General features: G+C 38.2%; 1 protein-coding gene across 3 annotated transcripts in view; it reads right to left on the minus strand.

The window, feature by feature from the left end:
• The window catches only part of LOC104605413 (uncharacterized), a 39926-nt gene extending 18295 nt beyond the window's left edge, over positions 1 to 21631 (minus strand). Inside the window, exons 1-3 of one of the 3 annotated variants that reach the window (XR_016079199.1) lie at positions 21455 to 21631; positions 21006 to 21216; positions 16873 to 17008 (exon numbers count right to left, since the gene is read on the minus strand). Coding sequence is in view for 2 of the 3 variants with exons in the window: in XM_010270169.3 (XP_010268471.1) it covers positions 16873 to 17008; positions 21006 to 21216; positions 21455 to 21596 (489 nt within the window). In the remaining variant the exon portion in view is untranslated. The remainder of the gene's footprint in view (positions 1 to 16872; positions 17009 to 21005; positions 21217 to 21454) is intronic. The other 2 variants (XM_010270169.3, XM_088892596.1) reach the window with 2 other exon arrangements.
• Between the last annotated feature and the right edge of the window lie 677 nt (positions 21632 to 22308).

Genomic DNA, 22308 nt, shown 5'->3' on the forward strand with positions numbered 1-22308 from the left:
GGTCATAAGTACTTTGTCTCTATGTATGTTTCCTTCTTCGAGTCTGAACCATTTCGTGTCTTTCTGCGTATACGTCATAGAGACCAATAGTGTTCTAAAGATGTAGAGCCACTAGATACTGAGCAACTGATGCCATCAGACTCCCAAGAGGTAAGTCCAAATGAGCCAAGCACCCTTATCCCTGTTGATTCCCCTGTTCCTATTTCGGTTGTGGATGATCTTGACATCCCAATTGCTCACAGAAAGGGAGTTAGGTCGTGTACTACCAAACACTCCATTACTCACTATGTATCATATGACCATAGTTCCCCCTCTCACCATGCATTCTTATCTGTTGTTGATAGCATTCCGATACCCAAAAATGTGGTAGAGGCTCTGACTTATCCTGAATGGACAAATGCTATGGAGGAAATTAATGCCCCCCATAAGAATCATACTTGGGAGTTGGTGGACATTCCAAAAGGGAAAGACCTTGTGGGGTGTAAGTGGGTGTTTACAGTGAAACACAAGGCAAATGAAAGAGTAGAAAGATACAAAGTGAGGCTGGTAGCAAAAGGGTACACTCAGGTTTATGGTATTGATTATGATGAGACATTTACCCCTGTAGCAAAGATGAATCCAATTCAGGTTTTATTATCATTGGTTACAAATCTCGGCTGGGAATTGCATCAACTTGATGTAAAAAATGCTTTCTTAAATGGTGATCTGGAGGAGGAGGAGGTTTATATGGTTCAGCCACCAAGCTTCTATGCCAAAAGAAGTGAGAATAAAGTGTGCAAGTTGAGAAAATCTCCCTATGGCCTAAAACAATCTCCCAGAGCATGGTTTAGTAGGTTTCATATGGCAGTTCAGCAAGTAAGATTCAAACAATGTCAATCTGATCACACTCTTTTTGTTAAGAGGTGTTAGGAACAAGTTGCAATGTTGATAGTGTATGTGGATGATATCATCATTACAAGGAACTAGAGCTCTGAAACACAGAAGTTGAAAGAGTTCTTGGCTTCCATATTTGAGGTGAAGGATTTGAATCCCCTAAAGTACTTTCTTGGGATTGAGGTTGCCCGCTCAAAAAGGGGTATCTTCATCTCTTAGAGGAAGTGCATCCTACATAAGCAAGCTAGGTGAAAAATCAGCGGGTATCCCTATGGATGTTGATCATAAATTGGGTGATTGTGATGGTGAACCTTTAAAAGATGTGAAACAGTTCCAAAGACTAGTGGGAAGATTGCTTTACTTGTCCATGACACACCCAAACATAGCTTATCCGATTAGTGTTCTAAGTCAGTTTATGCATTCCCCTAAGACACCACATATGGAGGCTACAAAAAGAATTCTTAGGTGCCTAAAGAAGTATCCAGGAACTAGCTTGCTATTCAATAAGCACAACCATCTAAAAGTGGAAGTCTATACTGATGCCAATTGGGCAGGAGTAAAAAACAAAATGTGGTTGCAAGATCTAGTGTTGAAGCTGAGTATAGGGCTATGGTACATGGGGTGGCTGAAGCCAACATTCAAAATATCAATACAAGCCCATACGCCGGTAGAGGCATATCGACATGTATCGAAGCTTGCCCACCCTTTTTTTGTTTTTCTTTGAAATTGGTTCAGAGGGGTCGGTTTAAGGCTGGTCTACCCCTTGAACTAGATCACACCCCCAATACGACCCCTATAGGGGTGTATCATTAAGCCTCCGATTTGATACGTTACGCCCGATACGAGGCATATTGTATCAAAATTTTGAACTTGGCTAAAGCACTTAGGTTGAAGAATTTACTAGGAGAATTTGAACCCTTCAAAAAGGGATAGTAGAATTTGGACTTTGTCCCCCTCTGGGGCCTTTTCTTGTGCTTCTTTCTTTAAGTCCTTGGCACAACAGACCAACAATTCTATCCAGTCTTTAAGGCCAAATTGGTGCTTGTCCCCAAATCGGTGCACCCTCTACAAGGTTAATGGTGAAAGCTCCTATCACTTACTAATTTCATGTCCTTTTGTTTCTAATATTTGGGAATGGTTTATTTCTTTATTTGGTTTCAGGTGGACCCCTCCACCAGATATACAAAGCTTGTTTGCCACCTCTTTCCTTAGTTGGCCTAAGAAAAGGGGTAGGGTTATGTGGAGGTGTGTGAGAGCTGCTATTTGCTGGATTATATGAGAAGAGAGGAACTCTAGGACCTTTTTTGATAAGGAAAGGAACAAAGAAGGTATCATTGAGGTAATATTGGTTAGGGTGGTGCATTGGCTGAAGTCTTTGGATATGCTTGTTGATGTCTCTACAGTTATGCTACTGAATAGCTGGCAGGAAGTGGCAAATTCTGCTCCTCTCTCATCAGGTGCCTCTCCCTTATGGTCTCCACTAGACCCAGGTGTGTAAAATTAAATTTTGATGGCAGTAGTGAAGGTAATCCTGGGCCCTCGAGTGTTGGTGGGGTGTTTAGAGATGAGAATGGAAAGGTGATTGCTTTGTTTTGAGGCCCCATTGGGAATGGGGACTCTCTCAGATCTGAGATATGTATGGAAGGTTTGCGAAAAACAAAGGAGATGAGTATTAATAGGCTAATTGTTGAAGGAGACTCAAAGCTGGTTCTAAACTGGTTAAAGAAGGACAATGGACCGTGGAAATATGCAAATGAAAGAAGGGAAACTAAATGGTAACTAGGGGGAATAGAGGTTCAATTTCAATGGGTGAAGAGGACTGCAAACGCTTTTGCAGATACATTGGCGAAACAAGGGGTGGGAAGGGAAACTAAATGGAAACTAGGGGGAATAGAGGTTCAATTTCAATGGATGTTTTGGGTTGGGCTATATTGTAATCCTCTTTTCTTTTTTCTTTTTTGGGAAAGTTAAGCCTCTTTACCTCTACCCGGATTATTGTAACTTTATTATCCATTTATAAATTGATTTCTGTTATCAATAAAAAAAAAAAGAATTTACTAGGACAGCTTGGATTCCCAGTTAATAGCCCCATGTCTCTCTATTGTGATAATAAGGCAGCCATAAACATTGCTACTAACCCTGTCCTACACGATAGGACAAAACACATTGAAGTGGACAAGCACTTTATAAGAGAGAAATTGGAAAAGGGTGAAATCTGCACTCCTTATGTCAACTCCAAGGAGCAGCTGGTTGATGTTCTCACAAAGGGACTTCCATACTTGTGACATAATGAGTTATGTGACAAGTTGGGCATGATAGATATATTCAGCCCAACTTGAGGGGGAGTGTTGTTAGAATGATTTGTTAGTTATTTCTGCTATTATAGTCTTTTATGTTGTTAGTCTTAGGGTGTTGTCAACTTGTTTATTGCCTTTCATTATTGATTTTTATTAGGGTGTGCCACTGCCCACCAGGGGCAAGCATATAATTTTCCTCTTTTGTTTTTAATCTCTTTAATATAAATAGAAAGTTGGGCCCCACCACCTAGAAGTTTTGGCTCCCAAACAGCCATTCTCTCTTCGTCTCTTCTCTTCTCTTCCTTCTCTCTTCTTCTTCCCTTCTTCTCTTCTTCCTAGAAGAAAACAATATGCATGTATATTAATATTTTAAAAATATGGTTGAATATGTTTGAATATATTTGGATCTTTTTTAATAGGGTTGCAAATTCTAACTATTTTATTTTTAATTTTTTAAATAAAATAAAAAACAAAAGCAAAATGATTGACATCATAAAAAAATCACAGGAAGTGGGGATCCCCGTTGGGATGGGGATGGGGATATAATGGGAACAGGGACAAGGATGGCGAGTGGCTCCCCATCCTCACCCCACCCCTTGCCATTCCTAACAGTGATGGTTATGGCACTATCAAAGAGTTCACACATTGTGGCTGTGTGAGGGGCACACGGTTACTTTCTGTTATGACTTGCATGGCCCGATATCTTCCTAGGCCAATCATGGAGTAGTTGAGGATGGCTAGTATGAATGATCCTACTAATGAGTTGCCAGCCACAAGAATTGGTAAGAGTAATGAGCTAGTCTCCATCACACATGAGGAATATGAGAGACTTCACCAGGCCTCCTTAGGGATGGCAATTTCACGGAAATTTTCAGGTATCTAACCCGTCCCGACCCTAATAGAACCCATTTATCAAAACCCTATAGGGTTTGGGACGGGTTTGGGTTTTGACTTTAGGGTATCCGATACCCGATACCCGAGATACATAAATATGAACCCATTATATTATATATCATGCACAAATTTATAAATTTTAAGTACTATGATAATTATTCTATTATTAATATTTTAATTATATAAATTTTTTGGGATTAAAATCATCATTTGGTGTAAAATTGGATTTGATAGATTGTTTATTTCATTTAGTTATAAAATGCTAATTTTAAATATTATTTCTATTAATTTTTAGTTGGAATTGGTAATCATATATATATGTATTGATTGTTTTGATGAACACAAAAGTTAATAAAATCTATTTTATTTCATTAAATAACACAAAAGGTGAGATGGCTTAGTGGCTTAAAGTAGTGTTAAGAGATTTGACACAATCATTAATTGATTTGGGTTCAAGTCACATTATAAGCATTAAGAAACCTTTTTAAGTAGAAAACGATTAGTCAAGGGGTTTAACAGATGGGACGGGTCGGGACGGGTTTGGGAAATTGAGAGGAAAAGCTAGACGGGTTTGGGACAGGTTTGGAATTAGGGATACATAAGCGGGTTTGGGAATGGGTAGGGCAATTTGCACAGGTACCCTACCTGTTGCCATTCCTAGGCCTCTTCCTTGCCTTCCAAGTCTACTGCTACCCTTGCTAAGTCGGGTATAGCTTGTTTAGTTTCCAATTCTAACTGTTTACCATGCATAATTGATTCTAGAGCTTCATATCATATGACTGGATTTTCAGATACTTTTGAGTCTCCACCCTCCATTGCACAGACGGTTACCTTAATTGATGGCAGTTCTTCAACCAATAATGGTATTGGTAATGTGTTTCCCTTGGTTTTGATATGAGTGTTAACTCTACTTTTACATCTCAAAGATTCTCTTTAGTTTCTTGTTTGTAAGTAACTCACTATCTATACTACCTAGATGTCAATGGTCCTCTAAGAGCTCTTCATTCATCCCTTACTCCTCACCAATAGCATTTCCATTTGGATCATCTTTCAATCTATATTTTGAAGAAGCTAGTTTGGTGTTGATGTCCCAGTTGGATTGTGAATTGTGTCAACTCAGCAAGCATTATGGAGTCACTTTTGCTCCCAAGGAAGACAATAGAGTCTAGAGTCCTTTTGATCTTACCACTCAAATGTTTGGGGTCCCAATTGTGTGTCGCCTTACAATGGATTTCGATATTTTGTAACCTTTTTATGATTATTCAAGAATGATATGGGTATATTTTATGAAAGAACGTTCAGAATTGTTCTCTATTTTTCTTTCCTTCCATGTTGACATTCGAAATCAGTTTGGTGTTTGTATTAAAGTTTTTCGTTCTGATAATGCAAAGGAGTACTTTCATAGTTCCTTTCAAGCTTATTTTGACACTCACGGTATTAAACATCAATCTTCTTGTTCCCACACTCCTCAGCAAAATGGAGTAGCTGAACAGAAGAATCAAAACATTATTGAGACAACTCATGCCTTACTACTCTAAATGTTTATTCCTGTAATCTGAAGAGCTATACTCGAAGTAGCAAGGATGAGAAGAGAACCACAGAACTAAAGAGAATGTCAAACTGTACTAGCCAGTCGACCAGTCCTTTATTTATAGATGAATATAGTACAAGGCACAAGAAATTACTAGGATGCCCCTGATTAGTGATGGGACACCCAGATGACTTAAATCATTAAACAGGATTAGGCCCATTAACACAAGCCCAGTTACAAGATAAGTTAAACATAAGAATGGGCTAATAAGAACTCTTATCAGCCGAACATCACTCTAACATTCTAACACTCCCCCTCAAGCTAAGCATGGATATCAATCATGTTTAGCTTGCCAAGTATGTCCCTGAACTTCGTTGATGCCAACCCTTTAGTTAATACATCTGCAATCTGCATCTCTGATGGAGTATAAGGCACACAGAGTTCTCCTGAAATAATTCTCTCTCTGACAATGTGTCGATCAATTTCAATATGTTTTGTCCTGTCATGCTGCACAGGATTGTTGGCAATGTTGATAGCAGCTTTATTATCACAATACAGTTTGAGAGGACCCTCAGTCTTGATACCAAGCTCATTAAGGAGAGTCCTGAGCCATAAGAGTTCAGCAACCCCGTGTGCCATAGCCCGGTATTCTGCTTCTGCACTTGATCTAGCCACAACATTTTGCTTCTTACTACACCATGTGACTAGGTTTCCTCCCAAGAATGTACAATAACCTGAGGTTGATTTTCTGTCTCCAACAGACCCAGCCCAATCAACATCAGTGTAGGCTTCAATTTCAAGTCTGCTGTTTTTTCTGAATAGAATTCCTTTCCCTGGGCAAGTCTTCAAGTATCTGAGGATTCTTTCCACTGCTCTCATATGAGGGGTCTTTGGTGAGTGCATGAATTGACTGACAACATGCACTGCATAGGCAATGTCTGGCCGAGTAAGGGATAAGTATATCAGTTTTCCTACCAACTTTTGGTACCTTTCCTTATCACAATATTCCTCACCCATTGATTCTTGTAATCCATGGCTTGGTTCTATTGGAGTGTCTGCTGGCCTGCACCCCATCATGCTTGTTTCCTCTAGGAGATCTAGCACATACTTTCTTTGACATATGTAGATTCCTTCTCTTGATCTAGCAACTTCAATTCCAAAAAAGTATCTCAGATTTCCCAGGTCTTTGATCTCAAATTCTGAAGCTAAGAACTCCTTCAGCCTCTTCATCTCTTTCACATCATTTCCAGTAATCACCATATCATCCACATACACAATGAGTGCTGTAAGTTTGTCATCCTATCTCCTTGTAAACAATGTATGATCTGCACTGCTCTGAGTGTACCCTACTTTCTTCATGGCCAAACAAAGTCTCTCAAACCATGCCCGGGGAGATTGCTTCAAACCATATAATGCTTTCCTTAGTTTACATACCTTCTTTCCAACATCATATCCAGGTGGGGGTTCCATGAATACCTCTTCATGAAGATCACCATTTAGGAAGGCATTCTTCACATCCAGCTGATGAAGTTCCCAAGAGAATTTTGCTGCTAGTGACAGTAGAACCTTGATTGTGTTGAGCTTTGCTACTGGGGCAAAGGTTTCCTTGTAGTCAATTCCTTCATTTTGTGTAAATCCCTTTGCCACAAGTTTGGCCTTGTATCTCTCAATTGACCCATCTTCCCTGTGCTTTATTGTGAATACCCACTTGCACCCAACAGTGTCTTTCCCTTCTGGCAGGTCCACCAATTCCCATGTCCTTGCTTTCATTTGGGCTTTCATCTCCTCATTCATGGCTTCTTTCCACCTTGGATCAGATGCCGCCTCTGAATACCTGGAAGGGACACATACAGAGGAAAGAGCAGACACAAAGGAATGATAGGCAGGGGATTAGTGTGAGTAAGAAACATAATCGGCTATGGGATGCCGAGTGGTACAAGAACGAACAGGCTTACGAAGAGCAATAGGAAGATCCAAATCTGAATTGAGTGAATCAGAATTACCTTGGATTGCAGAGACAGATTGATCTGAGTTCAACTGGTTGCAATCATGAGATTGAGGGGCCTTCTTCCTTCTACTGTATGTAAGTATCTCTTTCTCTTGTTTACTGGAACCTTCAGAAGCATCAGCCGAATCTGGATAAGCAACTGGCACAGTGGAAGTCTCACTAGGTTGACCCGGAATGTTACAGCTAGTAGTAGTGGAAGGTGATGAAATGGGAACAAAAAAGAAGGGAGAATGAGAATCCTCTTCCAACCCACCACTTTCCCCCTGAAGAGGATTCTGAGAAGACTGGAAATAGGGTTGAGACTCAAAAAAGACTACATCCCTGGTGACATTTTTTCTTGGAGACAGGATCATAACACTTATACCCCTTCTGCGTAGGAGAGTACCCCAAAAATATTCCCTTTGTGGCCTTAGGATCCAGTTTGGTCTTCTTTGGATCTTTCACATGTATGAAGCATGTACAACCAAAAACCTGCGGGGGAAGAGGAAATTCTGGAAGAGTGGGACACAAAACAAAGAAAGGGGTCTTCATACCCAGGACCTTAGATGGCATCCGATTTATCAGGTATGATGCAGTGAGAACAGTTTGAGACCAATATTGCTTGGGCACATTGTGCTGGAAAAGAAGGGCTCGAGCTGTCTCCAATAGATGCCTGTTCTTGCGCTCAGCGACCCCATTTTGCTGAGGGGTGTAAGCACATGATGATTGATGTAACATGCCTGCATCTTCCATGAATGAGTTCAGGGATCTTTCAAAGTATTCAGCTGCATTGTCTGAACAGAATTGCTTGATCCTTTTATCAAATTGTGTTTCAACCATCTTGCAAAACATCATAGTTATCCAGGGAACTTCTTCACGTCCTTTCAACAGATAAATCCAAGTGCACCGAGAATAATGGTCAATAAAACTGATAAAGTAACGGAAGCCATCAATGGAAACAATGGGTGAAGGACCCCAAACATCAGAATGAACCAAATCAAAAGGGGCTTGAATTTCATTACTAGAAATTGGATACATTGATCTACATTGTTTTGACATTTGACACACATCACAAATTAAACTCTGACTCAGAATGCCCTTACATAATTTGGGAAACAACATTGCTAAGGAAGAAAAGGACAAATGACCTAGCCTAGCATGCCACAAGTGCAGCCTAGCTATTGACTCCACACTTTCCGGACTAGTAGTAGAAGCTTGCAAGGCTGAGCTGACATCTTCATCAAAATAGTAGAGGCCCCCATACTCATGACCACTCCCAATCGTTCTCCTCGTCAATCTGTCCTGGAAGACACAATGAGAAGGAAAGAAAGTTATACTGCAGTTCAAGTTTTTCGTAAGCTTTGAAACAGACAACAGATTTGAGGTAAGACTAGGAACATGTAGGACTGATTTAAGAGAGAGATCCTTGCTTAGGTCAACCACCCCCTTTCCAGAGATGGTGGAGAGGGACCCATCAGCTACTCTCATCTTATCCTGGCCAGACAACAAATGATATGTGGAGAATAAGGAGGACATATGTGTCATATGGTCAGTGCCTCCGGAATCAATCACCCAAGAGGTAGAATTAATGGAACTAGATGCACTAAATGCAGAGGTTGTACCTGATTTGGCAAGAGAGGTGGAAGCTAAAGAATTGTTCTTCAGACGGGCTAATGCCCGACTGAGAACCTCTACCTCACTAGCTGTGAAGCCCAAAGTACTTGGTCCAGAGGAGTCGGCAGCTTGCCTTGCGGTGGAAGATGACACTGTCCGAATACTCTGTGAGTTGTCACTACTGTTGTTGGTGGCAAGATTCCCACTTGCTGTGTGGCCCTTATGTTGCCTTTTGTCCTTTCTCAAAGCAGCTGGCTTCAGATGAGGGTACAAGACCCAACATTTCTCCTTTGTGTGTTTCTCACCACCACAATGTGTACACTTGAGGGACTTCTTGTCTGAAAATCTATTCCCCTTAGTGGAGACTAAGGCTGAATGTTCTCCAGGTAGTTCTGTTGACTGTGTCTGGGAGTCAACTTGCATCTCCTTTCTCCTTACCTTTTCATTCCTCACCAGGTAGTAGACATGGTGAAGCTCAGGTAATTCATCTCTCCCTAGAATCTGTGACCTTATACGTTCATATACAGGGTCAAGACCCGCCAGAAACTTGAAGGCTCTGCCCTCCTCAATCTGCTTATCATGCCTCCCCTTATCATTAGCATTTTCCCAATCCAAAACCAAATGGTGGTCAAGCTCTTCCCAGAGGCCTTCCAGTGTTGCAAAGTAGGTTGCCACGGACATGTCTCCTTGTCTTAGGGCTGCAATGTCTTGGTTCAGCCTGTAGATTCTAGCATTGTTCTTTTTCTGGCCATATGTCTTAGATACTTTCTCCCAAATTTTAGCAGCTGTGGGGAAGTGATGAACAGTTTTGGCCACCCTAGGAGTCATAGAGGCCAGCAACCAAGACATGACTGTGGCATTTTCCTTGCGCCACATGGTGTATTCAGGACTGCCAATTTCTGGTTGTTTCTTGTCTCCATCCAAATAGCCAGTGAGCTCACGAGAGGTAATGAACAGCATTGCTGAGACAGACCACTCTCTGAAGTTATACTCATCTAGCAGCACACTTGTAATCTGCAAGTTGTGCAGATTAGGGTTTTCCAGGTTTGAGGACCTTGTAACAGGTCTGTTATCTCTAGAGGAAACTTCACCGAATAGTGAGGACATCCTGACTTCAGTCCAAGAGTTGTTCACAGTGTTGTAGGTGATTCTGTTTAGGACTGGCCGAAGTGGTAACAGTGTTCACAGTGCTGGTAGAAGTGTTCACAGTTCGGGTACTGTGCAGTGATGTTTAGGACTGGCCGAAGTAGCAAGTACAGGGCTGTAACTGAACCAGTTCACAGTGCTAGTAACTGAAGTTACTTCAGTTAGGGCTTGTTCTGCAACCTGAAGTAACTGTGCAGTGCAGTAACTGAAGTTCACAAAGTAGGACTGATAACCGACCTGAAGAAAATCTGTAACTGAAGTTACCACAGTTCTGCCCAAGTCTTGTTGGGGCACGAAGCTGCAACTGTAGAGAAGGCTAAGTCTTTACCACTTGTTCTGTGCAAGTCTTGCTGGAGCACGAAGCTGCAACTGTAGAGGAAGCTCTCCCCCTTTCGGCTAGTGCTAGGACTGCTGAAATCAGTCCTCAACTAGGTCTGTCCTATACAGACCTCTCTTAGTAGCCCAATAGCTACTATTTGCTGGAGATAATCTAGTAGGACATCTACTTCTGGGTCTTACTTCCCTTGAGTCCTACAACCAAGAGAAACCCTAGGTTCGAACTTGCTTTACTCTCTTACACTCCTAGGTCTTCACTGCAGCAACCCAGAAAAGGAAGAGAGAAGATGAAAAGACAGCAAGAGAAGAGAGTGCGCCTGCTGAAACCAAGAAGGAGCTAATGCTCTGATACCATGTAATCTGAAGAGCTATACTCAAAGTAGCAAGGATGAGAAGAGAACCACAGAACTGAAGAGAATGTCGAACTGTACTAGCCAGTCGACCAGTCCTTTATTTATTGAATATAGTACAAGGCACAAGAAATTACTGGGATGCCCCTGATTAGTGATGGGACACCCAGATGACTTAAATCATTAAACAGGATTAGGCCCATTAACACAAGCCCAGTTACAAAATAAGTTAAACATAAGAATGGGCTAATAAGAACTCTTATCAGCCGAACATCACTCTAACATTCTAACAATCCCTAAAATCTATCACAGTGATGTTGTTTTCACTTCATGCTTCTTGATCAATCGTATGCCTACATCTGTCCTTAGGGACTCTCCATTCTTTACCATGTTTCCCCCAAGGTTCCCTTTCTCTCTCCCTTCGTGTGTTTTTGGTTGTGTTTTGACCATCGCTTGGGCCTTGGACATGATAAAGTTGAGTTCCAAGCAATTCAATGTGTCTTTCTTGGCTACTTTCACACCCAAAAGGGAGAGAATTAACCTTATAGGGATATTCTAATGCAGATTTGACAAGTTCCTCAATGGAAAGGAGGCCTACTACAGGGTACAATACCTTTTTGTGTGGCAATCTCATTACATGGAAAAGTAAGAAGCAAAGTGTACTTGGTAGGAGTAGTGCTAAAGCTGAGTATAGAGCAATGGCCCACACCACCTATGAGTTGACATGGCTGAAACAACTTCTTCAAAAGATAGGTATTTTTATAGGGAAGCATGTAAAGTTGTTTCATGATAATTAGGCCACTACCAATATTGCTTCCAACCTGATTTTGCATGAAAAGACCAAACATATAGAAATCGATTGTCATTTTGTAAGAGAAAAGGTGACAAATGGTAATATTGTGGCTCCTTATGTCAAGTCATAAGAACACCTAGCAGACTTGTCAAGAGCTTGTATCGTACCAGGATGGATTATATTTGTAACAAGCTAGAGCTTTATGATATATATGCTCTAGTTTGAGGGGGAGTGCTAAAATGTTTGCCCACAAGGGCCATTTTAGTCATTTGTTGTAGCTTTGTATCTCCCCTGTTAAGAATCACTTAACAGGAGCATTTTTGTGTTTTTGCATGTTCTAATGAAGGCAATACCAATACAGGTCAATAGGTTAAATAAGATTGGTTGTATCTTCTTCGTAGAGACCTTTTTCTTTCTCTTTTCACTTTCTTGTCTCCTACTGTGTAAGACAGATCTCCCTACCTTTTTCTCTTCTTTTTCCCTTTTATTCTCAAGTTGAAATACTTTTCGTTTCTTTTCATTTTGTTTCCTTGACTTTATTTTTATAATTAACACTAAAGAAAACTGCACTAACAATATCAGGAAAAATATTTGTTATCCAAAAAATTAATAACAAATATCTTCTTCAAATTTTGTACTTGGCCCCAAAGTGGAAGGTGGAGGGTGGAGACTCATTACCAATACCATTATTGGGATAACAATACGACTTTTTCAGATCATATGACTGGATTTTCAGATCTCCATTGCACAAACAGTTACCTTAATTGATGACAGTTTTTCTCCCAATAATGGTATTGGTAATGTGTTTCCCTTGGTTCTAATATTGATAATGTGCTAGAAGGCAGTTGCTAACAATATCAGTCGCAGGCATTAAAAAGGAGCAATTCACAAATGAATAGGAAAGAATTCTATTTGTTGATTTGGTAAATGAGTAAACAGTAGATACATCTTAAACAATATACTTTTTGTATAATTTCAATGGTTTGTAGTGATTGAACGTATCCTTTTTTGTAAATAGCTTTGAGAGAACCTCTCCCTTCTTTTGAGTAAGACAATATAACTAATTTTTAAAAGTGCAAGGCACAAGAAATGCACAAGTGCCTTCTAGCACCTGAGGCACAAGGCACAAGGTGAGGCATACACATTTCTTGAAATAATTTGCAAGTTTTTGTAAAAAAAACGTTAAAAAATAAGCACTAATACATAAATATGATGAACTTGAATTTTAAAAAGAAATTAAATGTTTTAAAAAGCCTATTGGCTCAAATAAAAATACATAAACATGATATGTAAGCTATATACAGAAGAGCTGCTCTCTTTGGACTCTTTGCTTTGACATGGAATCAGCTAGCTCATTGGCTGATGTCAGTGTCCAACTAAATTGAATCTCCATGCCCATCCATGCCCCTAATTATCTCCTTTGTACCCTCCAATTGTTCCTATATTGCCATGGAACATAGTTGTCAAGGCGACACGCCTAGGCAACTAGGCGGTTTTTCATGGTCACCTCGCTCAAACGCCATATGTTTTGCGCACTAGGCGCCCACCCAGAGATTTAAGCGGGCGCCTACATGCATCCAAAAAAATTAAGTTTTTTTTAATTTATTAGTTTAATATTTCATTGGTTGTTGTATTCTTTTAAAATAAACTTGTTATATTGTATCATTTTAGTATTAAGAGAATTATACAACTAAACTAAGTAATCTCTATTTTCTTTTCTAAACCCTTGTATCACAAGGGTTTTGGTTCGACTGGAGAGAGAGGAGAACCGAACAGGCAAACACTACAAGCTCGAGCAGCCCAGCTCCATCGCACCTTAGTTCAGCAGGTAAGTTGATAACTTCAGTTCTTCTTCTTCTTCTTCTTCTTCTTCTTCTTCTTCTTCTTCTTCTTCTTTTCCAGATTTCAGAGTCTCAGACTCTGAAACTGTTCTTTTCCACCCCATGAGTCCAACTGTTCTCAGTCAGTCACTCTCACTCTCTCAGTCATCAGTCCACCCCATGAGTCCATTTTTTTTGAAAAAAACAAGGGCTCCGCCCTACTCAATCAGTATTTCAGTCATGATTCACACTTGAATCATCTCAGTTTTTAACAGCCGAAGCTGTCGAACCTACTCTTCTTCTCTTCTCCAATTCTTCTCTAATCTCTTTTTTAATTCTTCTTCTTCTCAATCAAATTTTTTTTATATCATTAATATATATGATTATATGGCTGATTTTTTTATATGGATGAACTACATGGCTGAAACTTGATTCAGTGATTGTATGGCTGAATTTAATTCTCTTCTTCAAATGTTTTTTTATGGCTGAATTACATGTCTGAAACTTGATTCATTGATTAATTGATTATATATATGATATATATATATATATAGTTGGTTTAGACTCCTTTTTATTGATAATATTATATATTTTTAGCTTTTTATATGAAATTTATACTCATTTGAATGATTTGTAGTGTTAATAGTTAGTGTACATGATTGCCAGTTAGCACACAAAACCAATAAAATAACTTAGAAAAGCATATATAAAGTAAAAACTGAATAAAACAAACATTTTAAAATTCCAATGCCTAGGCAACACCTAGGCGCCTAGGTGCCCTGTGGTCGCCTAGCCTCGCCTAGGCGCCTTGAAAGCTATGCCATGGAATTATGCTTTCCTTTCTCAACCATCCAACCACTATTTTTTATTCCCCTTCTACTATGAGCTTTGTAAAGTTGAGATACTTTGAAAGCTTCAAACCTTGTAGAACTAAGGCTGTCAATGGATTCCAAAAGTCTGATACCTTACTCAACATCTGATCCAATTAAAATCCAAGCCCTATGATATATATATATATATGATTATAACAAAAAAGTTTTATATGTAATATATATTTTAATACATGTATAAATTAAAAGTAATTAGATTTTTAATTTTTAATTTTTGTCATTGTAGAGGAGATGGGCCGAATGGACCATAGGCTGTCATTCTATGTTTGCCACCAGCTCTCTCTCTCTCATCTTCTTAATCTTCTCTTGTTTGTTTTCTGGTTTTGCATCTAATCTCAAGCAGTTCTATACTTCAAGAGGGTTGTTTTCAACTATCATTTTAACCACAATAAAGTGGATGCAGGTTAAATACAAATTCAATCCGAGCCCAACATACTAGAGTTCAGTTATGGATCCAAAGATTTGATAATCGGATAAGATGCAAATGAAGCTGATCCAATATGAATCCAATCCAACAAGAAGCCTATGTAGCCCTAGGTAGTTAACTAATTCTAGGGGTTTTACACTCCAGACCTAGGATCACATCCTATCTTCGGCTTTTTATCAGTGACCCTCATTATCATCATCATCATCCATGCCTTACACAACTATATGAGGTCAGATACATGAATCCTGTTTCGCCAATCCATTCTATTTAAGCCATATCCACTGTTAAACAATTAGCACTTAAATAATTTCTTACTACTTCTACCCATGTCCTTTTTGGTGTACCCCAAGCTCTTCTAGCCCCTTCAATGGGTAACAGATCACTTCTAATTGGTGCAATTGGTGGTCTTCTATACATGTGCCAAAACCATCTTAGTCTACTCTCTCTCATTTTATCACATATTTGAGCTACTCCTAGGTACTTATGAATAACTTTATTCCTAATCCTATCTTTTCTAGTTTTTCGACTCATCCATCTTAGCATTTGCATGTCTAGCACATTCATTCTTCTGAACATGTTGTTTCTTGATTACCAACAATCTACTCCATACAACATAGCTGGCCTTACAACTGTTTTATAGAATTTTCCTTTTATTCTAAGCGGTATTCGCCTATCACATAAAAGTCAAAATGCACCCCTCCATTTTTGGGTGGCATTCTCCCCAATCTCTCCCTTGTTATGAATTATTGAACCAAGGTACCAGAAATGGTCACATTGAGTTATCTCTTGGTCTCCAATCCTAAGTGTATCTTGATTTGCACTCCTATTATTACTAAACTTACATGTCATATACACTGTTTTAGTCCTACTTATTTTAAAACCTCTTGTTTCTAAGGCATTTGTCCATAAGCTTAATTTTGCATTTAATCCTTCATTAGTTTCATCAATTAAAACAATGCCATTCACAAACAACATGCACCATGGAACTTCCTCCTTAATATGTTTAGCCAATTCATCCATGATCAATGCAAATAGATAAGAGCCAAGTGTTAAATCTTGGTGAAGACCCATAGTAATTGTAAAATTTGAAGTCTCTCCCACTGGTGTTCTAACATTGGTCATTGCCCTCTCATACATGTCCTTAATTAGGTCTATATACCTATTTTGAAGACCCACCATGTTATCTCTCTAGGAACTCTATCATATGCCTTTTTCTAGATCAATGAACACCATATGAGGATCTTTTCTTATTCTCTTTGAACTTTTCTATCAATCATCCCAAAAGATATATAGCTTCCATAATTGATCTCCCTGGAATAAAGACAAATTGGTTCTCCGATACACTTGTTTCAAGTCATAATCCTTGTTCAATTATTTTCTCCTGAAGTTTCATAGTGTGGTTCACAAGTTTAATCCCCCGATAATTATTATAACTTTGTATATCACCTTTGTTCTTAAATATAGGCACCATTCCATTGTTTCTCCAATCATAAGGCATCTTCTTTTCTTTCATTAGGTCCTAATGCTAATAATATAAAAACAGTAACAGTCTTGCCTACCAAAAAATACATGCCTTTAGCATCTTGAAAATCAAAGTACTCCCAAGTCCCTACATACTTCCATCAACTTTTTGACAAGGATGTAATTTTAGTTTAAGTGAAGCAATGATGCAAGCTAAATCACTCCCAAATGAGGGTTAGAAAGCCAAATTCAGGAATCAGGACTAGCCAATTGATCTAATGTACAGCATATTGGCTTCAACCAGTTCAGCAGGTCTAAATTTTAACTTCATTTTAAATATTTACATCACAATTCTAAAAATATAGGAGAGAGATATAAATCCAACCCATGCTTTAATCAAAGCATATTCATCACCATCAACAAAAAAGAAAAAGATGTACATCTTAAACTTACTTTTAGTGATGAAGAAAGCTGAAAAAAATCTCCAATAACAAAATCAACATAATCTTCAACTCCATAAATCTTTGCATTATTATAGGCTAATCCAACTTTTTTTGGATCAATATCAATAGAAACAACATGGTAACACCTGGAGAGACATGACTAAAGTTAAGAAAGTTATGCAGCTGAAGAAATCTTTTCTCATACCACATTAAATCTCTTTAAATTCTGAAGGAACGAAATTAAAGATGTAATGACTAAACAATTTATTTTAAACGGTCAAATTAAAACTGAAATCATTTTATTCAAATAACAATAAAGAGGAAAATGGGCCAAGAGTTAAAGAATATTCAAATTACTAAGACCATGAAACTTAATAAATTATTTAATTCAATACTTAAGTTGTAATTTACCTTAGAAGCATATCTGCCTCTTTCCCTGATCAACATAAATCATATAGCCATGCATTTATAACGATAAGCATATCCATTTTATTTCCTTCATTGATGTAAAGAATATAGACTATGGTCATTTCAAAATCCAAAAGAGATGAAAGGTGATAAAAGGAATGCATGAAAGGATGGATCTCAATAAGATATTTGAAATGTCCCTTGTAAGGAGACAAGTTGAGAATATCATTTAATAAGAATATAGACTATATCAACGAAGCTTTTTTGATCTTATGCTGAAGAAAACAGCAACTCAATTAAGAAGGGAATACAGTTGGCTATTAGATGCATCATGTGCAAGGTGTAGGCTGAAGATGTAATCACCTATGATGTAAAGCAAAGACCTCAGAATAAAGAGGTACCCATTCAGACACGTGAGTGCCTCTTCTTTCAAAAAGAAGTACCAAACACATGGTTATCTTCACTCTCGGAAAAAAAAAATAATAGTTACCTCCTGTTAAAGTCATTTTTTTTATTCAAATAATTTGTAATAAGTGGGCTAGCTAGTCTACTAGCCAAATCATTAAAATTATAAAAAAGTATCCTGTATGGGAGTTCCCCCTTTTAAGTGAGGAGTTCTCTCTCTTTAAGTGGGGAGTTCTCTCTCTTTAAGTGGGGAATTCCCTCTCTTTAAGCGGGAGGGACAGGTGTCCTTCACCTAGGAAGAGGGGATAGTTACATAACCACCCCACTCCCTATTTAATCTCCTTAAGGGGAAGCTAGATACACACGTAGAGACTCTTCGGAGAAAATTTTCACAAGGGATTCTTAAGAAAAGCAAAGATAAGGAGAGAAGAAAAGAGAAGTGCTCAAGGGAAGGCAAGGAAGGAAAAGTCTCACTAATACAGGTAGAGAAAAGGAAAGTCCTCTCTGTGAATACTTCCTCTATGTATCCTTCTTTCTCTCTCTTTTGTTATTACTTTTGAGAAAGGAAAAAGAGGGAAATAAACCATCTACAACCAGGTGCCTTTACTTGGTTGATTATGGTCCCTCTTTCAAGACAAAGTTAGGGATTAAACCATCTACAGTCTAAATCTCAAAGGCTAATTATGGTTCCCTTCAAATGAAAATGAAGAGTAGGGGGGAATAAACCATCTACAACCAGGTGCCTCTACTTGGTTGACTATGGTCCCTCTTTCAAGGCAAAGTTAGGGAGTAAACCATCTACAGCCTAAATCTCAAAGGCTGATTATGGTTCCCTTCAAATGAAAATGAAGAGCAGAGGGATGAAAATCGTCTACAATCAAATATTCAATTTGATCGACTATGGTTCCCTTTTTGTATGCAAAATTCCAAGGAGTAAGGTTGTCTACAATCAGAATTTCATCTGATTGACTACAACTTATTATGAAGAAAGGAGTGAGAAGGAAATTTTCTTTGTATTAAAGAAAAGAGAAATGTATTGCTGTATTGTTTCTCAATTGTATTTTCTTCTTCTTTCTTCTCATTCTTGTACACCTGATGTAAAAGAAAAGCAAATGAAAAGTTCTTTTTTAAGTATCCTATTGTTCTATGTGTTCATTACTCCAAGTCAGAATCAAAAGGTGTTCTCTACTTTCTTGTGGGGATGTAATTAAGGGGAACTCCGTATGATTCCCTGAATGGGCCTTACTCAAAATAATAAAAACTCAATCACTTGATTGAGTGAATTATGTTGCATGAGAATTTATTAAAATTTTCACACCAACACCTCCACTCCCTAAAAAAGTGTTCAGTTCATATGGTGTGGGACCCATACCAATGATGACCAACCTTTCTAATTTAATTTCCTAATTCAAATAAAAGAATCACCATAAAGACTTTCAATTTGCTAATTGATGTGTGTCTCATTCTTTTAGATAAAGTGGATCATTAAATACAAAATAAAACTTATTTAATTTCCTGAATTAAATAGGAAAGCAAACACAAATTTATCAAATGAGTGGTGGATTCCAAACAAAACAATGGGTGTAGTTGCTCCATATTATTAGTAACTCTAGCAGTATGAAAAATAGTAAGACAAAGAAGGAGAAGGCATTAAGACCTGATTGTATACCAATAAAAGTGTTAAAAGGCATGGGAGAGATAAGCTTATTATGGCTAACTAAACGATTTAATAATATAATGAAAACAAAGAATATGCTACATGAATGGAGAAAGAGCATCATGGTGACTATATTTTAAAAACAAAGGTGATATACAAAATTGTAGTTGGAATTAATCTTGATGAAAAAGTAAAAGGAAATATTAAGAGAAAAGAAGATGATGATGAAGAAGAAAGTTGAGAGGCTCAAAATATTTGGCCATGGCCTTCTCATTAGGCTATAAGCAAGATGGATTAATAATATGAAATTACAATACTGCCCCCAATTAACAAAAGTAAAGTCTAGCACCAGAAGCTACTGGGCCCACAAACATCTGCCCAGCAACAGTTTTAATAACCATCAGGGGATTAAAACCATGAGACACACTATGAAACTATAGGATAGATCCGTGTTCTAAAAGCAAAAGGTCCTTTTAGTGCCCAAGGCACAAAGCAAGATACATGCCGCTTTAAAACAAAAGTAAAAAAAAACAGGGAAAATGCAATTTTGAATTTTAAAAGAAATTAAATGTTTTAGAAAGCCAATTGTCTAAAATTAAAATACATAAACATAACATATAAAGAATATCCAAAGTGAAAACATAGAAGGAAAGGCAAAAATAGATGTGGATTGTCCTAAATTGTTCAAGCATGTAGAACTTTCAATCCATTTATTTATCTCCTAGCTGCATTCCTTCAAGTAGCCAATCTGATGTTAAACATCCTGCATTATTAATTTTGGAGATGGACACTCTACCTTCATAAAGGCCCCTTGTGGCAAATCCAAACAATTCCATGTGAGGGTTGGGGTAACACCACCAACCTAAATTTTCGGCCCATACATATACAAAAATTGGTTTGCTAGTCACAGTTCATTCTATTTTAGGATTAGGAATCAGATATTATTTAAAAGTTAATAGACCTTTACTAGTCTGCAAACAACAATAAAAGGTAATTTGGAAGTTGATAAACATTACAAAGATGTGAATCCGCAGAAGAATGTAGCAAAAAAGATACATTTAAAAAGGCATGCACCTGGGCTGAGGCACAAGTGCACCAAGCACATGCCTTTTCAAAGGAACTGCACCCGGGTTCACAAAAGGCACATGATTGAAATGTGTCTCACCCGTGTACCTAGGCATGCCTCTTAAAACACTTTGCCCACTATCTATCATTGTTACATATGCAATATTAGTCATCCTGTCATTATTGGAAGTAGAGGCATAGCTTTAAGCCAACTAGATACTCCATCTAGTATTGGGTAACCATGATTAGTGGGTTCCGCTTGTTTTATCTTCATGGTGCTCAAACAATGTGCGTACTGTTCCTTGTATGTGGGTCATGCAACGAAATTAAATTGTATGTTGATGGATCACATAGTACTATGAGTGACTATTTTCTTCCCCTAATCCCCTCTAACTTATGTTACTTGGCTGATTTATTTAAGTTGAGGTTGAGGTCTAGGCCCGTAACCAAGCTTGTTTTTGACATTTCCCCATGTTTCCCATTTGCAGGATCCCCAAGTGGTGATGAATGTCATTTCAATACTTCAAGCAACATACATATAGATTCGAACACACAAAGTGATAATTGAATATGGATACATTTCACGTATTAAATGTAAAGGAGCTCACATTTTTGCAAATTGAATGGCATTACCACCGACACCTGAGAAGCAGTCGATCACGACTCCTCCCCCGCTTCTCTCAGCATGCCTGACTGCAATCTCTTCTGGAGTCACTGAAAACCATCCTTCCTCGTCCATTTTTATGCCCTCATCAAACCTCGAGAAAAGATTGTATCTTTGAAGCCAATACTTCTTAACAAGTGGACTAACTGGTACTACTGCAGTGATAATTTTGGAGTGCTATTATTTGAAATTAAATGCAAATGATTAAACAATATTTTAAAAGCAAGCGATGAATCAAAAAGATACGAGAGAAACTAAACAAGCAGTACCTAAACAACCAAAAAAGAAAGAGAAGGAAAAGGATGTAGCAATTGCAACGAAGAAATTGAACTGAAGCTACTCTTATTCCGGCCATTTGAATTAGTATGGATCGAATTAGGGTTTCAGTATTACCTTGTTGCTTCGATCTCTTGCGCTTCTTTGGACGACTAATGCGATGCCTTTTTACGTGGAAATCGTCTTCAGTAACCTTCTGGTCCTTCTCCTCCATTACCGCGTTATAACTTGGGATTTGCGAGTTGAGATTTGAATGCATGATTATAAATAGCAGTGGCCAGTGGGAGAGTGGGAGAGTGGAAATTTGAAAAAGATAAATTACTTTTAACTCCTCTGAGTTTTGGTAAATTACTAAAACCTTCCCCCTCACGTCAACCGATTAGATGAGCTTTCACCAAAACTCACGGTGGTTGTCACGGGTCAAACCCTTTCCGTATTATGTCTTTCCACACAAGAGGTACTGCCATTTAGAACTTAGAAGAGAAGACAGATCGACCACCATGGGGGTTGCAGCCAAAGCCATTCAACAATATTGTTGTTTACTTGTTTTGCTTTCGAAAAAATAAATTGTCACACCAACAAAATAATATAATTTTGCTGAGTTTTTTTTAACAAAACCCTTCGATATTTTCTTCAAACCAAGGTTCAAAATATTGACATAATCCGATATGCCGTCTGTACTTTTTTAAGTTTTATTTATTTTTTTAGAAACCGGTTCAGAGGGTCGGTTTAAGGCGACCACCCTCTGAATCAGTGTCTGACCCAATATAACTCCTGGAGGGGTATATCGGTAAGCTATCAACATGATACATATTGGCCAATATGGATCAATACATATCAATACTTTGATCCTTGATTCAAACACAACTTAATTGTTGCATTCGTAAAAGTGCCGATGCAAATATGTATGGTTCATGAGAATGCAAAGTTGGTTTTGTTTTGCATCGATGAATTTTGGATTCTTACCAAAC

The sequence above is a fragment of the Nelumbo nucifera genome, chromosome 8, assembly GCF_055504915.1.
Source record: "Nelumbo nucifera cultivar China Antique chromosome 8, China Antique-T2T, whole genome shotgun sequence".
NCBI lineage: Eukaryota > Viridiplantae > Streptophyta > Magnoliopsida > Proteales > Nelumbonaceae > Nelumbo > Nelumbo nucifera.